The 21,177-nt window shown below is 40.8% G+C and overlaps 1 protein-coding gene across 5 annotated transcripts in view; it reads left to right on the top strand.

Annotated features, from left to right (window-relative positions):
- The window catches only part of SMC5 (structural maintenance of chromosomes 5), a 281,105-nt gene that overhangs the window by 229,348 nt on the left and 30,580 nt on the right, over positions 1-21,177 (top strand). For all 5 annotated transcript variants that reach the window (XR_011713331.1, XM_071666709.1, XM_071666711.1 and 2 more), the window contains 2 exons: positions 18,019-18,117; positions 19,471-19,586. Coding sequence is in view for 4 of the 5 variants with exons in the window: in XM_071666709.1 (XP_071522810.1) it covers positions 18,019-18,117; positions 19,471-19,586 (215 nt within the window). In the remaining variant the exon portion in view is untranslated. The remainder of the gene's footprint in view (positions 1-18,018; positions 18,118-19,470; positions 19,587-21,177) is intronic.

Here is a 21,177-nt window from a genome sequence, read left to right as displayed (position 1 = left end):
TCATTAAATTTTAGGAAGAATAAAAAGATATTTTGGAAGGAGGTGAATAAAGTGCATAAGACAAGGGAATAAATGGGAACATCAGTGAAGGGGGCTAATGGGGAGGTGATAACAAGTAGTGGTGATGTGAGAAGGAGATAGAGTGAGTATTTTGAAGGTTTGTTGAATGTGTTTGATGATAGAGTGGCAGATATAGGGTGCTTTGGTCAAGGTGGTGTGCAAAGTGAGAGGGATAGGGAGAATGATTTGGTAAATAGAGAAGAGGTAGTAAAAGCTTTGTGGAAGATGAAAGCCAGCAAGGTAGCGGGTTTGGATGGTATTGTGGTGGAATTTATTAAAAAAGGTGGTGACTGTATTGTAGACTGGTTGGTAAGGTTATTTAATGTATGTACGACTCATGGTGAGGTGCCTGAGGATTGGCAGAATGCTCGTACAAAGGCAAAGGGGATAAAAGTGAGTGCTCAAATTACAGAGGTATAAGTTTGTTGAGTATTCGTGGGAAATTATATGGAAGGGTATTGATTGAGAGGGTGAAGGCATGTACAGAGCATCAGATTGGGGAAGAGCAGTGTGGTTTCAGAAGTGGTAGAGGATGTGTGAATCAGGTGTTTGCTTTGAAGAATGTATGTGAGAAATACTTAGAAAAGCAAATGGATTTGTATGTAGCATTTATGGATCTGGAGAAGGCATATGATAGAGTTGATAGAGATGCTCTGTGGAAGGTATTAAGAATATATGGTGTGGGAGGCAAGTGGCTAGAAGCAGTGAAAAGTTTTTATTGAGGATGTAAGGCATGTGTACGTGTAGGAAGAGAGGAAAGTGATTGATTCTCAGTAAATGTAGGTTTGCGGCAGGGGTGTGTGATGTTTTCATGGTTGTTTAATTTGTTTATGGATGGGGTTGTTAGGGAGGTGAATGCAAGAGTTTTGGAAAGAGGGGCAAGTATGCAGTCTGTTGTGGATGAGAGAGCTTGGGAAGTGAGTCAGTTGTTGTTTGCTGATGATACAGCGCTGGTGGCTGATTCATGTGAGAAATTGCAAAAGCTGGTAACTGAGTTTGGTAAAGTGTGTGAAAGAAGAAAGTTGAGAGTTAATGTGAATAAGAGCAAGGTTATTAGGTACAGTGGGGTTGAGAGTCAAGTCAATTGGGAGGTAAGTTTGAATGGAGAAAAACTGGAGGAAGTGAAGTGTTTTAGATACCTGGGAGTGGATTTGGCAGTGGATGGAACCATGGAAGCGGAAGTGAATCATAGGGTGGGGGAGGGGGCGAAAATTCTTGGAGCCTTGAAGAATGTTTGGAAGTCGAGAACATTATCTCGGAAAGCAAAAATGGGTATGTTTGAAGGAATAGTGGTTCCAACAATGTTGTATGGTTGTGAGGAGTGGGCTATTGATAGAGTTGTGCGGAGGAGGGTGGATGTGCTGGAAATGAAATGTTTGAGGACAATATGTGGTGTGAGGTGTTTTGATCGAGTAAGTAATGTAAGGGTAAGAGAGATGTGTGGTAATAGAAAGAGTGTGGTTGAGAGAGCAGAAGAGGGTGTTTTGAAATGGTTTGGTCACATGGAGAGAATGAGTGAGGAAAGATTGACCAAGAGGATATATGTGTCAGAGGTGGAAGGAACGAGAAGTGGGAGACCAAATTGGAGGTGGAAAGATGGAGTGAAAATGATTTGAGTGATCGGGGCCTGAACATGCAGGAGGGTGAAAGGCGTGCAAGGAATAGAGTGAATTGGAACGATGTGGTATACCGGTATCGACGTGCTGTCAATGGATTGAACCATGGCATGTGAGGCGTCTGGGGTAAACCATGGAAAGTTCTGTGGGGCCTGGATGTGGAAAGGGAGCTGTGGTTTCAGTGCATTATTACATGACAGCTAGAGACTGAGTGTGAACGAATGGGGCCTTTGTTGTCTTTTCCTAGCGCTACCTCGCACACATGAGGGGGAAGAGGGTTGGTATTCCATGTTGTGGCAAGGTGGAGTTGGGAATGAATAAAGGCAGACTATGAATTATGTACATGTGTATATATATATATATATATATATATATATATATATATATATATATTATCCCTGGGGATAGGGGATTAAGAATACATCCCACGTATTCCCTGCGTGTCGTAGAAGGCGACTAAAAGGGGAGGGAGCGGGGGGCTGGAAATCCTCCCCTCTCTCTTTTTTTTTTTTTAATTTTCCAAAAGAAGGAACAGAGGGGGCCAGGTGAGGATATTCCAAAAAAGGCCCAGTCCTCTGTTCTTAACGCTACCTCGCTATCGCGGGAAATGGCGAATAGTATGAAAAAAAAATATATATATATATATATATATATATATATATATATATATATATATCCCTGGGGATAGGGGAGAAAGAATACTTCTCACGTATTCCCTGCGTGTCGTAGAAGGCGACTAAAAGGGAAGGGAGCGGGGGGCTGGAAATCCTCCCCTCTCGTTTTTAATTTTCCAAAAGAAGGAACAGAGAAGGGGGCTAAGTGAGGATATTCCCTCAAAGGCTCAGTCCTCTGTTCTTAACGCTACCTCGCTAACGCGGGAAATGGCAAATCGTGTGAAAAAAAAAAAAAAAAAAATACATATATATATATATGTCTGTGTGTGTATATATATGTATACATTGAGATGTATAGGTATGTATATATGCGTGTGTGGACGAGTATGTATATACATGTGTATGTGGGTGGGTTGGGCCATTCTTTTTTCTGATTCCTTGCGCTACCTCGCTGACGCGGGAGACAGCGACAAAGCAAAATAATAAAAGAAAGAAAGTAAGGATAATAATAACACTGAGTACTGCTTTGTTGCATGATCACCAAATAATTAGAGGAAATTCAGAGGTGCTTCTAGTAAAGTCAAGGGAAACATGTAAGGTGAAAGAACTGCAGCTATATAGCCTAGAAAGATGAGAAAGATTTAGGATAATCTACACATAGGAACATATTGAAGATATAAAAGGAAATTTGTTAAACCTGAAAGCCTCTCAACAGGGAAGATGTATTGTTGCTAAGTCTTTTAAGAATATGGAATGTTCTAAATATAAATCAAACTAAGATATATGACAGTCCAACCAGAAAGCTAGAACTATTATTAATTGTACTACCAAGTCAGATAGAAATATGCATGGAACTTGACATATGGTTGAAATCCATCCCAAATGAACTAAGAATTGATAATCATGTAATGCAGCTGGCAATTGTGCAAAATAGTCTTGTAAATCATCAAGACATGTGGTGAGCTTTTTGCATTAGCCCAGCCATTTTAGCTAAATCTCATCGTAGGTAGATATTCTCCCTCTTTCTCTCTCTCAGAAATGAGGAAAATGGTATTGGGAACATAATAGGAAATCCAAAGATGCTTTTCATCTACATGAATAAAACAAGAAAACAAGGATTGGACCATTTAAGATAGAGGATGAATATGCAAATGATTTTAAGGAAGTTTATGGGATGTTGATTGAGCAAAATAAACTGGTGTTCAGCTGAAAATTGAAAGAGGAATTGAAAGATGAATTGTTTAACCAATATGATGAAAATGCATTCAGAGATTTTGAATTATTGGAAGATGATATATGATGATCAGTTAATCAACTCAGAGGAAATGTGCCAGGATCAGATGGAATCCCAACCATTTTTCTCTGAAGACAAAAATAGCAATAGAAAAACCACTGATTTTATCATTGAGCTAAAGTTTGTAAGATAGCAAAATTGCAGACAATCACATATTAGTGTATGTAACATCAGTACAGAATTGAGGATCCAAGCTAATACTTTAATTACACAACCCAATTAACTTGAGTTTGCATGTAATAAAAGCCCTTAAAAGAATGATAAAGGACATACATTAAGCCATGTGATCAAGAACAGGAACATTAATGAAGACCAACTTGGCTTTTTGTCGGGAAAAAGTACACAAATCGAGTTACTGATCCAAGGAAAGTGAATGAATACTTTTTTGTTGACTTTGCCAAACTTTGAAAAAGTAGACTACATGATTTTGATGAGAATGTATCTAAACATAACATTAAGGGTAAGATAGGAAGATGTACTGTAGAGGCTTTTAGAAAAGAAGAAATTATGTGAGTGAAAAGAGGGTGGTAAAAGTAGGTGAGCTTGAAAAGAGGCTTGTGTGAAGAGATACCAGAAGAGATCAAATGTAGAATGGCTAAAGGTGAGAGTAAATGAAATAAGGTGAGTGCATGAAATTTTGAAGGATTGTAGAATGTGTCTGATGATAGGATGGCAGATGTAGAGCATTTGGGTTGGGTGAGGTATGCAAAGTTTGAAAGCTTTGGGAAGAAGCGTGGTGCATAAGATGAAATTTGTCATGTTAGCTGGTGTGGATGGTCTCGCAGTTGAATTTCTTAAGAAAGGGGGTGACTATTGTTGCTTGGTTGGTTAGGATATTTCACGGTATGTGTAGGTTATTAGGTACAGTAGGGTTGAGGGTCAAGTCAATTGGGAGGTAAGTTTGAATGGAGAAAAACTGGAGGAAGTAAAGTGTTTTAGATGTCTGGGAGTGCATCTGGCAGCAGATGGAACCATGGAAGCAGAAGTGAATCATAGGGTGGGGGAGGGGGCGAAAATTCTGGGAGCGTCGAAGAATGTGTGGAAGTCGAGAACATTATCTCGGAAAGCAAAAATGGGTATGTTTGAAGGAATAGTGGTTCCAACAATGTTGTATGGTTGCGAGGCGTGGGCTATGGATAGAGTTGTGCGCAGGAGGGTGGATGTGCTGGAAATGAGATGTTTGAGGACAGTATGTGGTGTGAGGTGGTTTGCTCGAGTAAGTAATGTAAGGGTAAGAGAGATGTGTGGAAATAAAAAGAGTGTGATTGACAGCAGAAGAGGGTCTTTTGAAATGGTTTGGTTACATGGAGAGAATGAGTGAGGAAAGATTGACCAAGTGGATATATGCGTCAGAGGTGGAGGGAACGAGGAGAAGTGGGAGGCCAAATTTTAGGTGGAAAGATGGAGTGAAAAAGATTTTGAGTGATCGGGGCCCGAACATGCAGGAGGGTGAAAGGCGTGCAAGGAATAGAGTGAATTGGAACAATGTGGTATACTGGGGTCGACGTGCTGTCAGTGGATTGAAACAGGGCATGTAAAGCGTCTGGGGTAAACCATGGAAAGTTTTGTGGGGCCTGGACGTGGAAAGGGAGCTGTGGTTTTGGTGCATTATTACATGATAGCTAGAGACTGAGTGTGAACGAATGGGACCTTTATTGTCTTTTCCTAGCGCTACCTCGCACACATGAGGGGGAAGGGTGTTGTTACTCCATGTGTGGCGGGGTGGCGATGGGAATAAATAAAGGCAGACTATGAATTATGTACATGTGTATATGTCTGTGTGTGTATATATATGTGTACATTGAGATGTATAGGTATGTATATTTGCGTGTGTGAACGTGTATGTATATACATGTGTATGTGGGTGGGTTGGGCCATTCTTTCGTCTGTTTCCTTGCGCTACCTCGCTAACACGGGAGACAACGACAAAGCAAGATAAATAGATATAAATAAAATAATGTTTAGATAATGGTGAGATGCCTGAAGATTGGCAAAATGCCTATATGGTGTTTGTGTTTAAAGCAAGAGGGACAAAAGTGAGTGTTCAAATTACAGAGATGTAAGATTGGTGGGTGTACCTGATAAGTTGTATGTAAGGATGGTGATTAAGAGCATCACGACTGGGAAGGAACATTAAGGTTTCAAGAGTGGTAGAGGATATGTATAAGTGATGTTTGCTTTGAAGAATGTGTGTGAGAAATACATAGAGAAACTGAAGGATTTATATGTAGCATTTGTGGATCTTGAGAAAGTGTATGATAGTGATAGAAATGTACCGTAGAGGGTCTTATGAATATGTTATGCAGGAGGAAAGCTCTTAGAAGCAGCATGGAGATTTTATCAAGAGAGTAATGCATGTGTGCCAGTAGTAAGAGAGGAGGGTTTGTGATTCCAGATAATGGTTGGTCTTTGTCAGGGGTTTGTGATGTCATGAAAGATGTGTAATTTCTTTATGGATGGCATGGTGAGGAGGGTTAATCCATGGGCCTTAGAGAGAGGAGCAGGTATGCAGTCTGGTGTGTGCTTGTGTGCTTTTTTCTTTTCTTTTTAGGTAAGTCACCTGCAGAAGCTGGTGACTGATTTTAGGAGAGTGTTTGAAAGGAGAAAGTTGAGAATAGATGTGAGTAAAAGTAAGGCAGTTAGGTTTAGCATCAAAAAGACTGGTTAAGTGGAGTGTGGGTTTAAATGTAGAGAATTTAGAGGAACTGGAATGTTTTAGATACAAGGGAGTAGATATTGCAGCAATTGGAACCGTTGGTGCTGAAGCAAGCCCCAGGCTGGATGAGCAGGCAAACAGTTGTAAAAGATAAGGTGAATGCATTGGAAATTCAATTCTTGAGGACAGTATGTAGTTTGAGATGGGTTGATTGAATAGGAAATTATAGTGTAAATGAGAGTTATGGTGGTATTAAGATGGATGTGTATGAGTGAGCTGAAGAGGGTGTGCTGGAATGGTTTGGATAATGGAGAAAATGAGTGAGGAAAGGATGACTTAGAGGGTATACATGTCAGAAATGGAAGGAGCAAGGAAAATATGGAAACCAAGGGAGAGTTGCAATGATGGAGTGAAAGATGCTATGAAGGTTCAGGGCCTGAACATGAAGGAGAGGGTGAAACATGCAAGGGACAAAGTAAATTGGAGTGATGTGGCTTACAGCAGACAACATTCTGTCAGTTGGTTGAACCAGGTCATATGAAGTGGTCAGAGTAAACCATGGAAAGGTCTGTGGATTATTATTGTGGATTGGCCTCCAGTATCAGTGCATAATACATGATAGCTACAGAGTGAATTAGGCCATTTCTTCATCTGATCTTAGCACCAACTAATGTGGGAAATGATGGACATGTATGAAAAAAAAGTGAATAAGTATGAAAGAAAGATTTTTATTAAAACCAAGATGCATCTCCTACCTTCAACATATAGCATCAGGAACGTGGACAATGGCCTCACATGTGCATACTCCTTAGCTGTCATCTGATTTATTATTATTATTATTATTATTATTATTATTATTATTATATTATTTTGCGTGTGTCACTGTCTCCCACGTTAGCGAGGTAGCACAAGGAAACAGACAAACGAATGGCCCAACCCACCCACATACACATGTATATACATACACGTCCACACGCAAATTTACATACTTATACATCTCAACATATACATATATACACATGAAATAACGCTAGGAAAAGACAATAAAGGCCACATTCATTCACACTCAGTCTCTAGCGGTCATGTAATAATGCACCGAAACCACAGCTCCCTTTCCACATCCAGGCCCCACAGAACTTTCCATGGTTTACCTCAGATGCTTCACATGCCCTGGTTCAATCCATCGACAGCACGTTGACCCCAGTATACCACATCGTTCCAATTCACTCTATTCCTTGCACGCCTTTCACCCTCCTGCATGTTCAGGCTCCGATCACTCAAAATCTTTTTCACTCCATCCTTCCACCTCCAATTTGGTCTCCCACTTTTCCTCGTTCCTTCCACCTCTGACACATATATCCTCTTGGTCAATCTCTACTCTCTCATTCTCTCCATGTGACCAAACCTTTTCAAAACACCCTCTTCTGCTCTCTCACCACACTCTTTTTATTACCGCACATCTTATTTTTTTATTTTATTATTATACTTTGGCGCTGTCTCCCGCGTTTGCAAGGTAGCGCAAGGAAACAGACGAAAGAAATGGCCCAACCCCCCCCATATACATGTATATACATACGTCCACACACGCAAATATACATACCTACACAGCTTTCCATGGTTTACCCCAGACGCTTCACATGCCTTGATTCAATCCACTGACAGCACGTCAACCCCGGTATACCACATCGCTCCAATTCACTCTATTCCTTGCCCTCCTTTCACCCTCCTGCATGTTCAGGCCCCGATCACACAAAATCTTTTTCACTCCATCTTTCCACCTCCAATTTGGTCTCCCTCTTCTCCTCGTTCCCTCCACCTCCGACACATATATCCTCTTGGTCAATCTTTCCTCACTCATTCTCTCCATGTTCCCAAACCACTTCAAAACACCCTCTTCTGCTCTCTCAACCATGCTCTTTTTATTTCCACACATCTCTCTTACCCTTACGTTACTCACTCGATCAAACCACCTCACACCACACATTGTCCTCAAACATCTCATTTCCAGCACATCCATCCTCCTGCGCACAACTCTATCCATAGCCCACGCCTCGCAACCATACAACATTGTTGGAACCACTATTCCTTCAAACATACCAATTTTTGCTCTCCGAGATAATGTTCTCGACTTCCACACATTCTTCAAGGCCCCCAGAATTTTCGCCCCCTCCCTCACCCTATGATCCACTTCCGCTTCCATGGTTCCATCCGCTGCCAGATCCACTCCCAGATATCTAAAACACTTTACTTCCTCCAGTTTTTCTCCATTCAAACTCACCTCCCAATTGACTTGACCTATTATTACTTACTCGATCAAACCACCTCACACCACATATTGTCCTCAAACAACTCATTTCCAGCACATCCTCCCTCCTGCGCACAACTCTATCCATAGCCCATGCCTCGCAACCATACAACATTGTTGGAACCACTATTCCTTCAAACATACCCATTTTTGCTTTCCAAGATAAAGTTCTCGACTTCCACACATTCTTCAACGCTCCTAGAATTTTTGCCCCCTCCCTCACCCTATGGCTCACTTCCACTTCCATGGTTCCATCTGCTGCCAAATCCACTCCCAGATATCTAAATCACTTCACTTCCTTCAGCTTTTCTCCATTCAAACTTACCTCCCAATTGACTTGACCCTCAACCCTACTGTACCTAATAACCTTGCTCTTATTCACATTAACTCTCAACTTTCTTCTTTCACACACTTTACCAAACTCAGTCACCAACTTCTGCAGTTTCTCATATGAATCAGCCACCAGCGCTGTATCATCAGCGAACAACAACTGACTCACTTCCCAAGCTCTCTCATCCACAACAGACTGCATACTTGCCCCCCTTTCCAAAACTCTTGCATTCACCTCCCTAACAACCCCATCCATATACAAATTAAACAACCATGGAGACATCACACACCCCTGCCGCAAACCTACATTCACTGAGAACCAATCACTTTCCTCTCTTCCTACACGTACACATGTCTTACATCCTCGAAAAAACCTTTTCAATGCTTCTAACAACTTGCCTAAAACACCATATATTCTTAATACCTGCCACAGAGCATCTCTATCAACTCTATCATATGCGTTCTCCAGATCCATAAATGCTACATACAAATCCATTTGCTTTTCTAAGTATATCTCACAAACATTCTTCAAAGCAAACACCTGATCCACACATCCTCTACCACTTCTGAAGCCACACTGCTCTTCCCCAATCTGATGCTCTGTACATGCCTTCACCCTCTCAATCAGTACCCTCCCATATAATTTCCAAGGAATACTCAACAAACTTATACCTCTGTAATTTGAGCACTCACTCTTATCCCCTTTGCCTTTGTACAATGGCACTATGCAAGCATTCCGCCAATCCTCAGGCACCTCACCATGAATCATACATACATTAAATAGCCTTACCAACCAGTCAACTATACAATCACCCCCTTTTTTAATAGATTCCACTGCAATACCATCCAAACCTGCTGCCATGCCGGCTTTCATCTTCCGCAAAGCTTTTACTACCTCTTCTCTGTTTACCAAATCATTTTCCCTAACCCTTTCACTTTGCACACCACCTCGATCAAAACACCCTATATCTGCCACTCTTTCATCAAACACATTCAACAAACCTTCAAAATACTCACTCCATCTCCTTCTCACATCACCTCTACTTGTTATCACCTCCCCATTAGCCCCCTTCACTGAAGTTCCCATTTGTTCCCTTGTCTTACGCCCTTTTTTTACCTCCTTCCAAAACATCGTTTTATTCTCCCTAAAATTTAATGATACTCTCTCACCCCAACTCTCATTTGCCCTCTTTTTCACCTCTTGCACCTTTCTCTTGACCTCCTGCCTCTTTCTTTTATACATCTCCCACTCATTTGCATTATTTCCCTGCAAAAATCGTCCAAATGCCTCTCTCTTCTCTTTCACTAATAATCTTACTTCTTCATCCCATCACTCACTTCCCTTTCTAATCTGCCCATCTCCCACAATTTTCATGCCACAAGCATCTTTTGTGCAAGCCACCACTGCTTCCCTAGATATCCCTGGGGATAGGGGAGAGAGAATACTTCCCACGCATTCCTCACGTGTTGTTGAAGGCGACTAAAGGGGACGGGAGCAGGGGGGCTAGAAACCCTCCCCTCCTTGTATTTTAACTTTCTAAAAGGGGAAACAGAAGAAGGAGTCATGCGTGGAGTGCTCATCCTGCTCGAAGGCTCAGATTGGGGTGTCTAAATATGTGTGGATGTAACCAAGATGAGAATAAAGGATAGATAGGTAGTATGCTTGAGGAAAGGAACCTGGATTTTTTGACTCTGAGTGAAACGAAGCTCAAGGGTAAAGGGGAAGAGTGGTTTGGGAATGTCTTGGGAGTAAAGTCAGGGGTTAGTGGGAGGACAAGAGGAAGGGAAGGAGTAGCATTACTCCTGAAACAGGAGTTGTGGGAGTATGTGATAGAGTGTAAGAAAGTAAACTCTAGATTGATAAGGGTAAAACTGAAAGTTGATGGAGAGAGATGGGTGATTATTGGTGCATATGCAACTGGGCATGAGAAGAAAGATCATGAGAGGCAAGTGTTTTGGGAGCAGCTGAATGAGTGTGTTATTAGTTTTGATGCACAAGACTGGGTTATAGTGATGGGTGATTTGAATGCAAAGGTTAGTAATGTGGCAGTTGAGGGAATAATTGGTATACATGGGGTGTTCAGTGTTGTATATGGAAATGGTGAAGAGCTTGTAGATTTATGTGCTGAAAAAGGACTGGTGATTGGGAATACCTGGTTTAAAAAGAGAGATATACATCAGTATACCTATGTAAGTAGGAGAGATGGCCAGAGAGCGTTATTGGATTATGTGTTAATTGATAGGCGTGCGAAAGAGAGACTTTTGAATGTTTATGTGCTGAGAGAGGTGCAACTGGAGGGATGTCCGATCATTATCATGTGGAGGCGAAGGTGAAGATTTGTAGAGGTTTTCAGAAAAGAAGAGAGAATGTTTGAGTGATGATAGTGGTGAGAGTAAGTGAGCTTGGGAAGGAGACTTGTTTGAAGAAGTACCAGGAGAGACTAAGTACAGAATGGAAAAAGGTGAGAACAAAGGAGGTAAGGGGAGTGGGAGAGGAATGGGATGTATTTAGGGAAGATGTGATTTATATTTATTCATTATACTTTGTCGCTGTCTTCCCAAGCTCACTTACTCTCACCACTCTCTTCACCCCAACATTCTCTCTTCTTTTCTGAAAACCTCTACAAATCTTCACCTTTGCTTCCACAAGATAATGATCAGACATCCCTCCAGTTGCACTTCTCAGCACATTAACATCCAGAAGTCTCTCTTTCGCGCGCCTATCAATTAACACGTAATCCAATAATGCTCTTTGGCCATCTCTCCTACTTACATACATATACTTATGTATATCTCTCTTTTTAAACCAGGTATTCCCAATCACCAATCCTTTTTCAGCACATAAATCTACAAGCTCTTCACCATTTCCATTTACAACACTGAACACCCCATATACACCAATTATTCTCTCAACTGCCACATAACTCACCTTTGCATTCAAATCACCCATCTCTATAACCCAGTCTCTTGCATCAAAACTATTAACACACTCACTCAGCTGCTTCCAAAACACTTGCCTCTCATGATCTTTCTTCTCATGCCCATGTGCATATGCACCAATAATCACCCATCTCTCTCCATCCACTTTCAGTTTTACCCATATCATTCTAGAGTTTACTTTCTTACGCTCTTTCACATACTCCCACCACTCCTGTTTCAGGAGTAGTGCTACTCCTTCCCTTGCTCTTGTCCTCTCACTAACCCCAGACTTTACTCCCAAGACATTCCCAAACCACTCTTCCCCTTTACCCTTGAGCTTTGTTTCACTCAGAGCCAAAACATCCAGGTTCCTTTCCTCAATCATACTACCTATCTCTCCTTTTCTCTCATCTTGGTTACATCCACACACATTTAGACACCCCAATCTGAGCCTTTGAGGAGGATGAGCACTCCTCGCCTGACTCCTTCTGTTTCTCCTTTTCGAAAGTTAAAATACAAGGAGGGGAGCATTTCTAGCCCTCCCGCTCCCATCCCCTTTAGTCACCAGCTGTTGTGTAAAATGGTTTGAAACCAGAGCCTGTTGTCCATAGCAAAGTCCTGTAGGCAGGTTTACTCATGCCATTTACATGCCCTGGTTCAGTTCATTGTCATTATGACATCCCCAAAAACTTCATCAGTCCAATTCACACCTCTTGCCCTCCTTTCATAACCAAAAGCTTCATTCACTCCATCCTTTCCGTGTCCCTCTCTCCCAGCTGTCTTGCTCCTTCCACTTCTGACACATAGATCCTCTTAGTTGGTCTAATTTTGCTCAAGCTCTCTATACATCCAAACCCTTTTAGCACACCCTGGTCAGCTGTCTTGGATTGCATTTATTACTATACCCCTCTTTTTACATTTCATTTCCTTACTGGGCCAGCCTGTCTCACAACACTCTTCTTAAGGCATTTCATTTCCAACACAACAATCAGCTTCCTTTATTTTGCATTCACAATCCAAGACTCTCATCCATGCAGTACTTTGAGGAGTACTGTATTGTCATACATACCAATGGTTGCCTTAATGGATGCTGACCTTTCACACTATTCTTGATGGACATAGGACCTTATGCCCCTTTTTCACACTGTGATTCACTTCAGCCCTGTTTGTCTATCTGTTGCCACATCAACTCCAAGGTACCTTAAGTAATATCAGTAAGGATAATTGAAACAATAATGGTGACAGTAAGTTTTTTTATATAGTATTTAGAACGATATAAAATGCTTCTGCATGGTCAGAGTTTACCTTGCAAGTAAGTTTGGCAATGCAGTGCTTCAAGGAAGTCTGAGTTTATTTTCAATACTGTCAAGTAAGTTTAGCAAATCTACAATAAGTACCCCAAAAGAGGGCAAGGTGTTGAAAGAGAGGAAGATTTGGGATAAGATAGCTTAAATAAAGGAAAATTAAATTTTTTTATGGCTTATGTAGTTATTTTTTAAGGATCTTTATTTCGTTGCATGTTTTAAACTGATTTTTATAGCTAATTTTCTGATTTTGTTCAAAATTAGGTTCCAGTGGCTCCTAGCTGGTAAGGGTTTACAGATAAGGCAAATTTTGTTCCACATTTGATGTAGGACTATCTCCCAGTCCATCTTTTGCCATTCAATTCATTCCCAATGGTCATAGGGTGCATCAGCTACACAATACACAAGCATTTGTGAATATTCACAAAATTGGAGTTCCCATGCCCAGCCTAGCAGGATAACAAATGGGATGGGACACTCAACTGCTGCTTTTGTGTATAATTAGCATTCTCATATTGTCACTAGAAATAGTTTTGATTCCAGGCAAAGTTTGTTTTACTGCATATCTTCCTTCTCCATATATATTTAAGTCTTCCACTAATGCTTTGACTCGTTGGGTCTGCTTTATTTAACCTCCATATTTGTTCCTGGATTTTGCCATTAATGTGGAAGGAGAGAATAGTATCTTGGAGAGCAAGAATGGGTATGCTTGAAGGGCCATAGATAGGGTTGTATGGAGGAGGGTGGATTTGTTAGAAATGAAATGTTTGAGGACAATATTTAAAGTAGTTTGATCGAGTAAGTGATGAAAAGGGAAGAGATATGCGTGGAAATAAAAAGAGGGTGGTTGAGAGAGCAGAAGAGGTTGTTTTGAAATGGTTTGTACATATGAAGAGAATGAGTGAGGAAAGATTGACAAAGAGGATATATGTGTCAGGTGGAGGGAACAAGAAGGTGGAAGAATGTAGTGAAAAAGTTTTTGAGTGATCGGGGCCTGAACATACAGGAGGGTGAAAGGTGTGCAAGGAATAGAGTGAATTGGAACAATGTGGTTTATGTAATATGATATTTATTTATTTATTTTGCTTTGTTGCTGTCTCCCGCATAAGCGAGGTAGCACAAGGAAACAGATGAAAGAAATGTCCCAACCCACACACATACACATGTATATACATACACGTCCACACACGCAAATATACATACCTATACATCTCAGCGTATACACAGACATATACAAATATGCACATGTTGCACATGGTTGCGAGGCGTGGGCTATGGATAGAATTGTGCGCAGGAGGATGGATGTGCTGGAAATGAGATGTTTTGAGGACAATGTGTGGTGTGAGGTGGTTTGATCGAGTAAGTAACGTAAGGGTAAGAGAGATGTGTGGAAATAAAAAGAGCGTGGTTGAGAGAGCAGAAGAGGGTGTTTTGAAATGGTTTGGGCACATGGAGAGAATGAGTGAGGAAAGATTGACCAAGAGGATATATGTGTCGGAGGTGGAGGGAACAAGGAGAAGAGGGAGACCAAATTGGAGGTGGAAAGATGGAGTGAAAAAGATTTTGTGTGATCGGGGCCTGAACATGCAGGAGGATGAAAGGAGGGCAAGGAATAGAGTGAATTGGAGCGATGTGGTATACCGGGGTTGACGTGCTGTCAGTGGATTGAATCAAGGCATGTGAAGCGTCTGGGGTAAACCATGGAAAGCTGTGTAGGTATGTATGTTTGCGTGTGTGGACGTATGTATATACATGTGTATGGGGGTGGGTTGGGCCATTTCTTTCGTCTGTTTCCTTGCGCTACCTCGCGAACGCGGGAGACAGCGACAAAGCAAAAAAAAAAACAATTCATACTGTCTGCCTTTATTCATTCCTGTTGCCACCCCGCCGCACATGAAATAACAACCCCCTCCCCCCAAATGTGCACGGGGTAGCACTAGGAAAAGACAACAAAGGCCACATTCGTTCACACTCAGTCTCTAGCTGTCATGTAAAAATGCACCGAAACCCCAGCTCCCTTTCCACATCCAGGCCCCACAGAACTTTCCATGGTTTACCCCAGACGCCTCACATGCCCTGATTCAATCCATTGACAGCAAGTCGACCCCGGTATACCACATCATTCCAATTTACTCTATTCCTTGCACACCTTTCACCCTCCTGCATGTTCAGGCCCCAATCACTCAAAATCTTTTTCACTCAATCTTTCCACCTCCAATTTGGTCTCCCACTTCTCGTTCCCTCCACCTCTGACACATACATCCTCTTTGTCAATCTTTCCTCACCCATTCTCTCCATGTGACCAAACCATTCCAAAACACCCTCTTCTGCTCTCTCAACCACACTCTTTTAATTACCACACATCTCTCTTACCCTGTTATTACTTACTCGATCAAATCATCTCACGTCACATATTGTCCTCAGACATCACATTTCCAGCACCTTCACCCTCCTCCGCACAACTCTATCCATAGCCCACGCCTCACAACCATATAACATTGTTGGAACCACTATTCCTTCAAACATACCCATTTTTGCTTGCAGAGATAATGTTCTCGACTTCCACACATTCTTCACTGCTCCCAGAACTTTCGCCCCCTCCCCCACCCTAAGGTTCACTTCCGCTTCCATGGTTCCGTCCACTGCCAAATCCACTCCCAGATATCTAAAACACTTCACTTCCTCCAGTTTTTCTCCATTCAAACTTACCTCCCCATTGACTTGTCCCTCAACCCTACTGTACCTAATAACCTTGCTCTTATTCACATTTACTCTCAGCTTTCTTCTTTCACACACTTTACCAAACTCAGTTACCAGCTTTTGCAGTTTCTCACATGAATCAGCCACCAGTGCTGTATCATCAGCGAACAACAACTGACTCACTTCCCAAGCTCTTTCATCCACAACAGACTGCATATTTGCCCCTCTTTCCAAAACTCTTGCATTCACCTCCCTAACAACCCCATCCATAAACAAATTAAACAATCATGGAGACATCACTCACGTACCCCTGCCGCAAACCTACATTCACTGAGAACCAATCACTTTCCTCTCTTCCTTAAAAAAGAGGGTGACTGTATTGTTGACTGGATGGTGAGGTGCCTGAGGATTGGTGGAATGCTTGCATAGTGCCATTGTACAAAGGCAAAGGGGATAAAAGTGAGTGCTCAAATTACAGAGGTATAAGTTTGTTGAGTATTCCTGGGAAATTGTATGGGAGGGTATTGATTGAGAGGGTGAAGGCATGTACAGAGCATTAGATTGGAGAAGAGCAGTATGGTTTCAGAAGTGGTAGAGGATGTGTGAATCAGGTGTTTGCTTTGAAGAGGGTATGTGAGAAATACTAAGAAAAGCAAATGGATTTGTATGTAGCATTTATGGATCTGGAGGAGGCATATGATAAAATTGATAGAGATGCTCTGTGGAAGGTATTAAGAATATATGGTGTGGGAGGCAAGTTGTTAGAAGCCATGAAAAGTTTTTATTGAGAATATGATATGTTGTTCGCTGATGATACAGCGCTGGTGGCTGATTCATGTGAGAAACTGCAGAAGCTGGTGACTGAGTTTGGGAAAGTGTGTGGAAGAAGAAAGTTAAGAGTAAATGTGAATAAGAGCAAGGTTATTAGGTACAGTAGGGTTGAGGGTCAAGTCAATTGGGAGGTGAGTTTGAATGGAGAAAAACTGGAGGAAGTGAAGTGTTTTAGATATCTGGGAGTGGATCTGGCAGCGGATGGAACCATGGAAGCGGAAGTGGATCATAGGGTGGGGGAGGGGGCGAAAATTCTGGGGGCCTTGAAGAATGTGTGGAAGTCGAGAACATTATCTCGGAAAGCAAAAATGGGTATGTTTGAAGGAATAGTGGTTCCAACAATGTTGTATGGTTGCGAGGCGTGGGCTATGGATAGAGTTGTGCGCAGGAGGATGGATGTGCTGGAAATGAGATGTTTGAGGACAATGTGTGGTGTGAGGTGGTTTGATCGAGTGAGTAACGTAAGGGTAAGAGAGATGTGTGGAAATAAAAAGAGCGTGGTTGAGAGAGCAGAAGAGGGTGTTTTGAAGTGGTTTGGGCACATGGAGAGAATGAGTGAGGAAAGATTGACCAAGAGGATATATGTGTCGGAGGTGGAGGGAACGAGGAGAAGAGGGAGACCAAATTGGAGGTGGAAAGATGGAGTGAAAAAGATTTTGTGTGATCGGGGCCTGAACATGCAGGAGGGTGAAAGGAGGGCAAGGAATAGAGTGAATTGGAGCGATGTGGTATACTGGGGTTGACGTGCTGTCAGTGGATTGAATCAGGGCATGTGAAGCGTCTGGGGTAAACCATGGAAAGCTGTGTAGGTATGTATATTTGCGTGTGTGGACGTATGTATATACATGTGTATGGGGGTGGGTTGGGCCATTTCTTTCGTCTGTTTCTTTGCGCTACCTCGCAAACGCGGGAAACAGCGACAAAGTATAATAAAAAAAAAAATAATAATATATTATTTATTTGAGTATAGTTCATTCTTTTTCTTTTTCTTCTCTGTCATATCCAGTTCTTTTTACCTTAATTTTTTTTTTCAGTGGATGCATGTACCTCCCCATTTACAATTTTTGATGTCTGGTATAGTGATAATATTCTTTTATCATTATTTCTGAACTGAATTGGAATTTGCATCTGTTACCCCCACTTGCACCATAGTTTAGAAGTAATGACAGAAACATGAATTTAAGTGTTTAGGTTTGTCATTTGGAAATGTTACAAAAAAATTAGTATTTAAGTAGACAATATTAATGCATTGCAGTAAAGCTCTTTGACTGGGTCTATGCTTGACTGTTTCTTAAATGTTTTAGAACAGTATTGAATGAGAGAAAGTGTAATGTAAAGTAAAATAGTTTGTTAGGACACTTTGACATGCTTTAGTTCTTCCTTTTACAGATCCGTGCAGAATTCCAGAACTCCAACTTAGAGGAAACAGAAAGGCTTTTGGCTGAAAAGGAGGCTTTCCGGGAATGTCTTATTACTGCTAGTGATAGTGTAAGTATTATGGGTATCCTTTATTTGAACAAATTTCATGGTAAGTGCAGTTGCTCTCATCAGTACCTTTACAACTAGCACTGAACAGTAGGAGCATGGGTGTTGCCTGCTGTTCATGCATACATGGTGTCCCTGTGAGATATATAGAGATTGTTGGATGACCTAAGTTGTTAAGAGGAACGCTTATGTTTCATTTTGTGAGCAAAGTTAAGAACAGTAGCATGAGGGATGTTAAAAATAAGTGACCTAGAGAATCATTTTAGTAGGAGGAAGGCATTCCCTCTGACCTCATGCTTTAAGAAAAATTATGTAACGACTACCTTAGACTTTCTCTGTATATAATCTTGGGATGATGGAGGGCCTTCATAACAAATGATAGATGAAAAGCTAGAGTATTTTTGAAAAACAACACCTTTAATATCTCTCCCAGAAACATTAGCCACTTTTGCCATCAAATATATTTGTATTGTTGTATGCATTGTGATATTTCAAAATGTATTTATGTTATTCACCACCAATGCTGTGCCATTGTATGAAATGAGAGTAGAATATGAAACTAAGTTCAAAATAAAGAAAAAATTGGATCCTTCAGTATCTTTTCCACAAACCAATTTTCACAAACCAATTTCCCCCTCAGTGATTTTTATTGTAAAAGATGTAATATTTCTATATGTATTCATGTTATTTACTGACAACACAGTACCTGTGTATGATATACTTATACACTGTGAAAACAAGCTAAACAAAGAAAGAAATGTCATCTCCAGTCTTCTTCTCTTATTTGGATTAGTCATACAAGTCTACACCCTACTCTGTCTCTCATTTAGCATACCAGGCCAGCACACAAGTACTGCAATGATAAAACTTTCTCTGCTTTTGAATGCTAATATATCATTTCATAAAAGATTATATTTTTGAACATTGATGGACTTTCAGGATAATGCCCAGTATTTAGGGGTTAAAAGTGTGGAGGTAGTCATTAACAGAAATGGTAGGGAAAGATTCACTGTGCTGAGTGAGTAAAATATGTTCATGATAGTGGTAGAGAGAGTGTTTTGTTAAGTTATTATTACATTTTATGAATGAGATACTTGTATTTTATTGTCAAGTTACTACTATGTTATAGATAGATACAGGTATGCATTTCTTGTTTTCACTCATTAAGTTTCCTTTATTATCACAGAGTTAATTGTATGCAGTCATGCAATTTTTCAGACATTTTACAAGTACATTTTAAAGTACCATAATTGGATCCATGGTTGTTATGTGGGCTTTGATGTTTGCCTGTTAAAGATTATAGATATTGATGAATGATACACATATATTGAATGTTGTAGATCATATACTCTTCAGGAAGTGCAAGAATACCAAAGGCGTGAGGCAGAGGTGCGACAGTTACACAGACAGTTGGAGGATGCCCAAATTAATGCAGAGAACCACCAGAAAGAACTAGAAATTAGCAAAACAAGGTACTGTTAATGCTATCTAACAATTTATATCTTTGATGCTTGTTTCTTCCAGGAACTTCTTTAAGAAGATAGCAAAAGTTTCCATAACTGATGGACTGCAGTGTTGCTTTGTAACCTTTAATGCCTCACCCTAACAGGCCACTGGCAGAGGGTAACTCTAGTGCAGTGGTTCCAAAAGCTCCTTACTAATGTTCCTGCTGATTACTTCTACCTCGTGTGTCTGTCTAATGTTCCAACCTACCTTTTCTACCTAATGCTCCATTTAATGTTCTCACCTACTTCTTTTACCTAATGTTCCTACCAGATGCTCCTGTCTAATGTTCCTACCCACTGCATCAGTCTATTGCTTCTACCATTTTGCCAGAAAGCAGGGCTAGTTCACAGTGCTCACCACAGGAAAATCTAGAGTTATGAAGATTAAGTTGCCTGAGCTAAGTTTTGTACGTGATAGTGAGAGATTGTATGTTTGTGGACAGAATGCAGGAGTCCATGTGTGGGTGAGACAGAAAGAAAACTTACAGGGAGTTTAAGTCTTGGTGATTTATTTCGTGATCACTGGAGCTGGGCATATATGTGCAGCCAGTAATGTTTTCAGTGGCAACCCATGCAATTGTTTTTGGACATTACATCCTAAATTTTTTCTATACTGGACATAATTTATGGAAATGACAAAGAAGCCTGCATGACACCTGCATCTTCATGTCATATAATGATTCTTTGAAGATGTGACAGTTTTACAAGATAACAAATAGTGTTGAAGACACATATTAATTGTGTTATTTAAAACATAAGCACGTAGATAACACAAAGTTAACTATGTATGCCATTTCCGAAAACATTCCAGGAATGCATAATGCACCTGACATTGCAATAATTTGTTTAAAAGGCTTGTCCCTCAAAAAAAAATTTCTCACCGGGTTGAGTTGTTTATCATTCAACATATTTAGAAAATTATGTTCTACTTAAACATGATAATAATATGGATATATTTTATGGGACTACTATACCATCAGACATAACCATTTTTGGCCACATAGACAGTAACCTTGCTTACCATGCACTTTTGAATGGACCATGGACCTTTGGCCTTGAACTATTCCATGGTTCACTTTTGCTGAGCTCCCATTGTTTAGTCCTATGCCAAATCCACTCCTAGGTATCAAGAAAACTCCACATCATCCATGTTCTCTCCATGCAAACTTAAACTCACACCAACTTGTATTACTACCCTCCTAAACCTCATCACCTAAGATTTATTCACTTAACTCTCAACTTCCACCTTTCACATGCTTCCAGAATCAGTTTCGTACTTGATTCTTCCGCCAGAGATGCATTGTCTGCAAGCAACCTTGCACTTTTAGCATAGTGTAGACTCATCCTCACCCCTCCTCTCCAGGACTCATTTACCTAACTTAACACACCATTAATAAACAGATTAAACAGCTATAGTGACATCACATACTATTGAGGTGGATCCACTTCACATAGAACCACCTACCCTGCCTGCACACATGCCATACTCTCTTGATAAAAATTCATCTGTGCTTCTGGTAGGTCTCCTCATACACGATATATTTGCACCACCTTCCAT

This window comes from Panulirus ornatus, chromosome 11, assembly GCF_036320965.1.
Source record: "Panulirus ornatus isolate Po-2019 chromosome 11, ASM3632096v1, whole genome shotgun sequence".
Taxonomy (NCBI): domain Eukaryota; kingdom Metazoa; phylum Arthropoda; class Malacostraca; order Decapoda; family Palinuridae; genus Panulirus; species Panulirus ornatus.
The sequence above is the reverse complement of the archived record's forward strand: the minus strand, read 5'-3'. Positions and strand labels throughout refer to the sequence as shown.